This window comes from Trachypithecus francoisi, unplaced genomic scaffold, assembly GCF_009764315.1.
Source record: "Trachypithecus francoisi isolate TF-2019V2 unplaced genomic scaffold, Tfra_2.0 Lachesis_group15, whole genome shotgun sequence".
NCBI classification, from domain to species: domain Eukaryota; kingdom Metazoa; phylum Chordata; class Mammalia; order Primates; family Cercopithecidae; genus Trachypithecus; species Trachypithecus francoisi.
The window spans coordinates 55,096,166-55,105,094 of NW_022681460.1; the positions used below are offsets into that span (position 1 = coordinate 55,096,166).

At 40.6% G+C, this 8,929-nt stretch overlaps 1 protein-coding gene across 3 annotated transcripts in view; it reads left to right on the forward strand.

Annotated features, from left to right (window-relative positions):
• Positions 1-5,719, forward strand: part of RPF2 (ribosome production factor 2 homolog) — a 43,970-nt gene extending 38,251 nt beyond the window's left edge. For 2 of the 3 annotated variants that reach the window (XM_033234898.1, XM_033234897.1), the window contains exons 9-10: positions 4,233-4,377; positions 5,474-5,719. In XM_033234898.1, the coding sequence (XP_033090789.1) occupies positions 4,233-4,377; positions 5,474-5,653 (325 nt within the window). In that variant the 3' untranslated portion in view covers positions 5,654-5,719. The remainder of the gene's footprint in view (positions 1-4,232; positions 4,378-5,473) is intronic. The other variant, XM_033234896.1, reaches the window with a different exon arrangement.
• Positions 5,720-8,929: the final 3,210 nt, after the last annotated feature.

Below are 8,929 nucleotides of genomic sequence, written 5' to 3' on the forward strand. Positions count from 1 at the left end.
ACTGTGCCCGGCCTGGAACACTTCTTTTTTTGAGACAGGATCTTGCTGTTGCCCAGGCTGGAGTGCAGTGGCATAATCTCAGCTCACTGCAACCTCTGTCTCCCGCATTCAAGCGATTCTCCTGCCTTAGGTGGATATGTATGCCCTCTGTGTTAAACATAGAGGAAATACAAGGGAGATAAAAATATAACTAAAAAATTGTTGAGAATAAGAAACGGTTTCACAGAAAGTATTCACTTATATTTAGTGAAAAGGATTTATTTGTAAAGAAGGATGCAGAGAAAAACAAAATAGAGAATTATCAAGTCAAACTTTAGAACAAGAATAAACTGGCCCAGCATAGTGGCTCATGCCTGTAATTCCAGCACTTTGGGAGGCCGAGGTGGGTGGATCACCTGAGGTCAGGAGTTTGAGACCAGCCTGGCCAACATGGTGAAACCCCGTCTCTACTAAAAACACAAAAATTAGCTGGGCAACATGGTGTCACCTGTAATCCCAGCTACTCAGGAGGCTGATACAGGAGAACTCGGGAGGCAGAGGTTGCAGTGAGCCAAGATCGCACCACTGCACACCAGCCTGGGTGACAGCTAGACTCCATCTCAAAAAAAAAAAAGAATAAGCTAGCAGTAAGGCCGGGCACGGTGGCTCATGCCTATGATCCCAGCAGCACTTTGGGAGACTAAGGTGGGCAGATTACAAGGTTGGGAGATCGAGACCATCCTGGCCAACACGGTGAAACATCATCTGTACTAAAAATACAAAAAATTAACTGGTGGCGCATGCCTGTAATTCCAGCTATTTGGGAGGCCAAGGCAGGAGAATTGCTTGAACCAGGGATTCGGACATTGCAGCCAGCCTAGATTGTGCCACAGCACTCCAGCCTGGCGACAAAGCAAGACTCCATTTCAAAAAATAAAAACAAAAACAAAAACAAAAAACTAGCAGTGTAACCATAATGCATAGATCCACCAAAAATCCGATTGCTAGAATCACCTTTACACTAGCACGACATCTTTCATAATGAAAAAAAAAAAGTTTGAATTTTTAAAATCAGAGACCCCAGTATGTAATTTTGATCACTAGATGTTCCATGTGTGCCTTGTAATACTTGTTAGCTATTAATTTGAAATAATAAATGGACAGTGTGATTGAGAGTGAGCTGCTACTTGAAAGAATCACTAAACATGTGGATCAGCTTAGCTTCCAGAGGCTGTGCCACACTTGAGGAGCATTGAGGATGGGAGGAAGGGGTGGTCCATGGATTCCACATCACCTCTGAGCCTACTGACCTGACTCTGAGCTGGGCTCAGCCACCTGACATGGGCAGGTCACCACTTCTCAGGATCTTTGTTTTTTCCTCTGCAAACTATAGCAATACCGTTTAGGTAATTCTGAGGTCCCTGTAAGATTGACAGTACTGCTTTATAAGAGTAAACAGGTACTCATAGATGGGCATATACCAGAAAGTATATCTGACTTAACTCGGCTCCCCAGGCATTCTTTGGGCTATACTGTGGAACCCTTTCCTTCTCTCTTACTGCAATTAGCCCTTAAGCAATTTGAAAATGGTAATATTTAATATTCACACACTTTATTTGTGAAGATTAATGAGGCTTATAAAATGGTTTTGAGCTTTTGGATGAAAGCAACTCTAAAATGAAATTATATTAATGTAATCTTTAACATGATCTTTTGGGTGAATAAATCATAGTGTTATTGACCACTGTTCCTATACATCCTGTAGTAATTATTCCTTATATGTGAGTGACTGTTGATATCCCTTGGGAAATTTTACTCACTGTAGAGTCAGGGCCATTAATATGAAACAAAATTGTTAGTAATGCCACATGTGCCTTTGCACAATGGTTAGACCTTATGGGGGGGAAATATGCAAAACAAAGTGTTAGCATACTTTAAAAAGCAAACACAACATTCTAATAGAGGAGTTTACTTAATGAAAACAGACTTTCAGCCAGAAAAGTGTATGAGACGGAGAAAAATGAGGAAATTACAATTTGAACAGTAGTAGTAATGTCACTCTTCCTCAAGAAATAGGCAAATAATATTTAAAAATATGTAGCAATGACCAGTTAGCATATCTATCCGCTTGAATCCATCTGAGAGAGAAAGAACTGGGTTCTGTTTGCAGATAACTAAAAGCCAGAGAATATTTCCTTAAATCAGTTTGCTCTTCCAGTAAACATACTGAAATGATTAAGATCAGATCATCTACACAGGCAAGTATGGCATTGTACTTAATTCTTTTTTTTTTTTTTTTTTTTTGAGGCGGAGTCTCGCTCTGTCACCCCGGCTGGAGTGCAGTGGCCGGATCTCAGCTCACTGCAAGCTCCGCCTCCCGGATTTACGCCATTCTCCTGCCTCAGCCTCCCGAGTAGCTGGGACTACAGGCGCCCACCACCTCGCCCGGCTAGTTTTTGCATTTTTAGTAGAGACGAGGTTTCACCGTGTTAGCCAGGATGGTCTTGATCTCCTGACCTTGTGATCCACCCGTCTCGGCCTCCCAAAGTGCTGGGATTACAGGCTTGAGCCACCGCGCCCGGCCTGTACTTAATTCTTGAATGAAACAGCAACATAGGTAGTTATACATAGTTATCTGGAAATCTTAATTTTATGTACCACTCAAAAAATTAATTCATTAGGACATTTGTGTGAATAAAAAGGCACAATATTATTATGTGTACCCTGAAGCTATGTACATCTGTTATGCATCAATTTTTAAAATTATTTTTAGTTAATTGAAAGGTGCTTCAGTTAGTTCAGAAGTGCTTTTGGCAGTGTATAGTAGTACTTGGGTGATTTGAATCTATCAGACATGCCATGAGCTGTTTTCAATTCACAAGTTTTCTAACTAGCTGAAAATTAGCACTTTAAGTGGAAGAAAAAATTTTAGTTGAAAATAAAAAAAATACATGTCCTTGATTTCTTTTTTGTTTGTTTTTGAGACGGAGTCTCACCCTGTCACCCAGACTGGAGTGCAGTGGCACTATCTCAGCTCACTACAACCTCTGCCTTCCGGGTTTAAGCGATTCTCCTGCCTCAGCCTCCCGAGTAGCTGGGACTAGAGGTGCCCGCCACCACGCCCGGCTAATTTTTTGTGTCTTTAGTAGAGATGAGGTTTCACCATGTTGGCCAGCTGATCTGGAACTCCTGACCTCAGGTGATCTGCCTGCCTTAGCCTCCCGAAGTGCTGGGATTACAGGTGTGAGCCACCGCGCCAGGCTGCTCCACCATCCCTTTATCCTGCCTGTACTCCCCAGTTCCCCTCCACCAGTGTTTCCAGATCCAGAGTTGTTTAGACATAGGCTATTCAGAAAGTTGTGGTTTTGTTATTTTAAGATTTTAAAGTTCACTTCAATGTAAAGAAGTTAGTAAATGTCTGTGCTATGAGGAAAAGTTGATTCCAAATGGGTTGGTTTAACTCCTACAGTCTTAGATAAGAACTTGTTAATCATACAAACATACTGTTTCAAAGAAAAAGCCAATTAAAATTATTTTTATACATATATAAATCTATGAGTAAGATGAAGTCAAATCAAAGGATTTTATTTCATTTCTGAGAATTTTGTATCTCACTTGCTGTTTCTTAACAATATTGTATAATTTTATTTCTGATTTTTAAAAATAAGCAAACTGTCCTTTACCTCAGGGAAAAAAATTTTTTTTTAATTTGATATTTGTGCGACCCTTTAGCTCAAAAAGGGATAAAAGACTTAAAAAAAAAAAAAAAAGCCAGGCACGGTGGCTCATGCCTGTAATCCCAGTACTTTGGGAGGCCAAGGCGGGCGGATCACGAGGTCAGGAGATCAAGACCATCCTGGCTAACACGGTGAAACTGTCTCTACTAAAAATACAAAAAATTAGCCGGGCGTGGTGATGGGCACCTGTAGTCCCAGCTACTCAGGAGGCTGAGGCAGGAGAATGGTGTGAACGTGGGAGGCGGAGCTTGCAGTGAGCCCCGAGATCACACCACTGCACTGCAGCCTGAGTGACAAGCAAGACTCCATCTCAAAAAAAAAAAAAAAAAAAAAATTTATAAAAGAAAAAGTGAACCAAAGGATATGCTTGGCTTGAATGTGTGAAGTATTTAAGTAAGTTTTTCTAAACATTTTATGTCATTTAATGGACTTGTAAATCCCCCGAACAAAAAATATTTGGTGGAGAGGACTTTTATGAAAGTCATAGCAACATTTCTTCTTACCTGTTTCCTAAAGGTTGCTGTTGAAGAAATCTGGTTGCAGAACACCACGGATTGAATTGGAAGAGATGGGACCCTCATTGGATCTGGTTCTGAGGAGGACACACCTGGCATCAGATGACCTTTATAAATTATCTATGAAAATGCCAAAAGCTCTCAAGGTATATGACTTAGAGCTTGGTGCCATATTTATTTGTATATTCTACTTTAATCCTTTTTGTTTCCAAAAAGGATTTGTGGCATACTGTATTAAAAGACAAGGATAGGCCCAGCATGGTGGCTCACGCCTGTAATCCCAGCACTTTGGGAGGCCAAGGCGGGCGGATCACGAGGTCAGAGATCAAGACCATCCTGGCTAACACAGTGAAACCCCGTCTTTACGAAAAATACAAAAAATTAGCCAGGCGTGGTGGTGGGTGCCTGTAGTCCCAGCTACCTGGGAGGCTCAGGCAGGAGAATGGCATGAACCCGGGAGGCGGAGCTTGCAGTGAACCGAGATTGCGCTACTACACTCCAGGCGACAGAGCAAGACTGGGTGACAGAGCAAGACTCCATCTCAAAAAAACAAAAAAAGACAAGGACATACATAAAGAGATCAATACAATAGATTAAACTAGGACTCACAGAGCCAGAAAAAGGAGAGAGAACCAAATAAGCCAACAATAAGGGATAATAAAAAAAAAGAGTTGCACAACCCAGACGTGAGGTTTGGCTAAGTGCCTTCTGATAGTCAAGACTGCTGTTTTCAACAAAAGAAAGAGAGTTGTTTGGGACGCTGTAAAGACTGAGGATTTAGAGCACAGGGTATGTAAACCATATGTGCATTAAATGTGTTTTGACTTTTTAAGTAGTTTTAAAAGACAAGCAGAAATGTAATCCCTAAAATGCCAATAGAAATTGAAATGATGGTCACAACTCCTTAAGCTAAACACAGGATATTTTCTTGATGTTTGACAGTGGTTAGTGTAGTTTATAGTTTTGTTTTTCAAAGTGTGGCCTGACAGTTTACCTGGGAATTGTGCAGAATATCAGGCGCTACCCTAGACATACTGAATTAGGATCTGTGCTTTAGCAAGATCCCAAGTGATTTGTATGCATACTTAAGTTTGAGAAGAAAAGTATATAGGGCTATCTACTCTGTCATTGAAGAGGTAGGCACTAATGGAAATTGCTACTAAGATCGTTGTTACAGACTAGGTTTTTACTGGCTCGTTATAGTAGAAGGCCATTAAATATATACATATTCTTTTGTCGTAGCCAAAGAAGAAGAAAAATATCTCCCATGATACTTTTGGTACAACTTATGGAAGGATTCATATGCAGAAGCAAGACCTAAGCAAACTACAAACCAGGAAAATGAAGGGGTTGAAGAAGCGACCTGCAGAAAGGATAACAGAAGACCAGGAGAAAAAGTCAAAAAGAGTTAAAAAAAATTGATGGAACTTAGCCAGCCACTACTGTTTCATTGTGTTCTACTTAAGAGAATTATCAAGCGTCAATCCATTCAGTTTCTTATGAGATCTTATTATATATTTTTATAACATGATAATTTTACAATATTATGAACAGTAATATACTAGTATTAAGTGTAAAGTAAGCCTTTTATTTGAGACATTACAGTCTGGTGTGCCATTTTCTCTTGTGATATCCCCTGCCCTCCACAAATTCTTCTTTCTCATTGGGTGAATGGGTGGATGAGGAGGGATCTCCATAACCAATGAAATTTTTTTTGAATTTCTGGCCTTAGCTAAAGGAAGACATAGAAAGCAGAAATGACCCGCAGGAGCTATGTAGACACGTGCAGTATGAACTACCTGGAAAGTTAACCTCCTTTCCCAACATAGATCTACAACCTGATTTTTATTTTCTACTTTTCTGTTATTTTGCCGGAAATCCTACTAGTTGACAGTTGAGATTTTAAGCTTTGTGGCTGAAAATGTAGATCTCTGAAAGGGATGTGTCTGATTATTGATACATTATGCTACTGTTGATTAAGAGACTCTGCTACTAAGTAGAGCCCCACCCCCCTTCTCTGAGAGGAAGCCTGTGTTTTTTGGTTTGTTTGTTTTTAAGAGATGGGGTCTTGTTCTGTCACCTAGGATGGAGTGCAGTGGCACAATCACAGCTAACTACAGTTTCAAACTCCTGGGCTCAAGTAATCCTCCCACCTCAGCCTTCTGTGTAGCTGGGATTATAGGCATGAGTCACTGAGCCCTGCTTTTTTTTTTTTTTTTTTTTTTTTTTATTTATTTTTTTAAAGCAGTGAGGTCTTGCTGTGTTGCCCAGGCTGGACTCAAACTCCTGGGTTCAAGTGATCCTCCCACCTTACCCTCCTGAGCAGCTGGAGCTACAGGTGTTAGTCCACTGCACCTAGCAGAAAGGCAGTGATGGGGCAGAATGAAAAAGGAGAAAACAGGTGAGTTTTAAGGTGCAGGGCACTTTAGCGTACTGGGTAGCCCTAGGTAGCTAAAGGTTGCATGAAGGCCTTGGGCATTTGCAGATGGTGTAGAAGCCAGCCAAAGCCTAACTACTTGTTTTGAAAGTTTCTTGAAGACAGGCCCTGTGCCTAGGAAAACAGAAAGAGGCTTTCTACTTCCTCCTACTAGTATTGCATACTTGTTTTTCCAGAATAGGGTGTTAAGTTCCTTGATTCAGTCCTTGACAAAGACTTTCCTTTATACAAGTGCCAGTTATGTTGTAAAAGTACAGACATACGCAAATCATACTTTGTTACATGAAGTACCAATGCTTTTGTTTTTGTTGTTTTTTGAGACAGAGTCTCACTCTGTAGCTTAGGCTGGAGTGCAGTGGCACGATTTCAGTTCACTGCAACCTCTACCTCCTGGGTTCAGGCGATTCTTCTGCCTCAACCTCCAGAGTAGCTGGGATTACTGGCGCCCACACCACACCTGGCTTATTTATTTTTTAGAGACATAGTTTCACTTCAGTTCCATGTTAGAGAGCTCCGTGCCTGTGTGTACATTCATTTATGTAAGCTTGCTCAGGTACAGATCAACAATGCTGGCACTAAGCAAAAGTTCCAGCCTCACTCAGCTTTACCTTTTACCTTTCCGTTCTCTTGTGAATCCATTCCTTAGCTTTCCCTAGTCCTCTCCAGATAGCTGTTATTCTCCTCTTGCCAGAAAAATCAGGGAGCTGGTATCATTTATACTTTTTGTTTGATTATACATTTAGCCAAAGACCATACAGTCTTGTATCTGAATCAGACATTCGTACTTTATATCTAAATGAGAAGAAAGGGCTAAAATAAGTAGTTTGCTGCCATCTGGAGGTAGATGGACAATAACTGAGGAGAAGGGGAGCCGTGAAAAGAACATCAGCAGTGATGGATGCATAGTCCTTCCCCAAATCCTTGCTCCTCACTGGTAGGAGGCAAAGCAGTGGGTCCTCCTCACCAGCCGCTTATGGGACCCTGCCACTTCTGGACCCCTCTTATCAGGAAGACCTACCCAAGCACTACTGGAAAATCAGCCAATCTTAACCCAAAGACGGCCATGTTTTCTGTGAGATGTCTTAAGAGTGTTTTTGTTTGTTTTAATCAGTAGCCCTCTTGTTTGAGATTTGGCAATACATTTCTATTTTCTAGGTAATTTCTGTGTCTGATGGTAGAGGATCTAATAAGTATTGGAATGCTTCCTATTTGCTGTTAGAAGTACCAAATAGTGTTGCTGAAGTCTAACAAAGACTTTTTGTTGAGAACACCTTGTAGTGTTATACCATCTGGAACTCTTGACCTGCCGTTTGTATCACTTTCTGTGGAAAGCACATCTTAATTTTCAGTTGTCCTTACTTTAGAGTACAACATATATAAATTGGAGACTATGTATTCATTTCAATGGAGGTAGTAAATTGCCTGTTTTAAGTGTTACTTAATGTTGGATTTTGGTAGATGAGGAAAGCAGTTTGGTTATTTGTTTTGTTTTAAATACCAAACTTCTTATATTTTTTTTCTGGAATATTAATACTATTACCAAGTTATTTTTTCATGGAATTTGGGTTTCTTTTTTTTTTTTTTTTTTGAGATGGAGTCTTGCTCTGTCGCCCGGGCTGGAGTGCAGTGGCCGGATCTCAGCTCACTGCAAGCTTCGCCTCCCGGGTTTACGCCATTCTCCTGCCTCAGCCTCCCGGGTAGCTGGGACTACAGGCGCCCGCCACCTCGCCCGGCAGTTTTTTTGTATTTTTTAGTAGAGACGAGGTTTCACCGTGTTAGCCAGGATGGTCTTGATCTCCTGACCTCGTGATCCGCCTGTCTTGGCCTCCCAAAGTGCTGGAATTACAGGCTTGAGCCACCGTGCCCAGCCTCTTTTTTTTTTTTTTAAGTGCTGTTTGTTTTCTTGGTTATTGAACATAATCCAAAGTAAAGATGTTATTATCCAATTCAAGAAAAGAAAGGGAGAATAAAGCCTAACTTCAAGTCAGTTTTCATTTATCTGATTAGCTACTTAAATGATCTCTCCTTCCTTTCCTTTATATGTTTAGCTACTTCGGGCTAAAAATGGAAAGCTTTAAAATGGAAGAAGTTAAAACTACTAAACCCACTGCTAAGATCTGAACAACAAAGGAAGGTTTGCTTTTATTGAATTTCAGAAATTGGTGCTTTGTCCACCATAAAATTAAGAGACAGTGCAAAAAAATACGGGCTTCATTATGTTCTTTTTTTTTTTTTTTTTTTTTTTTTTTGAGACAGTCTCG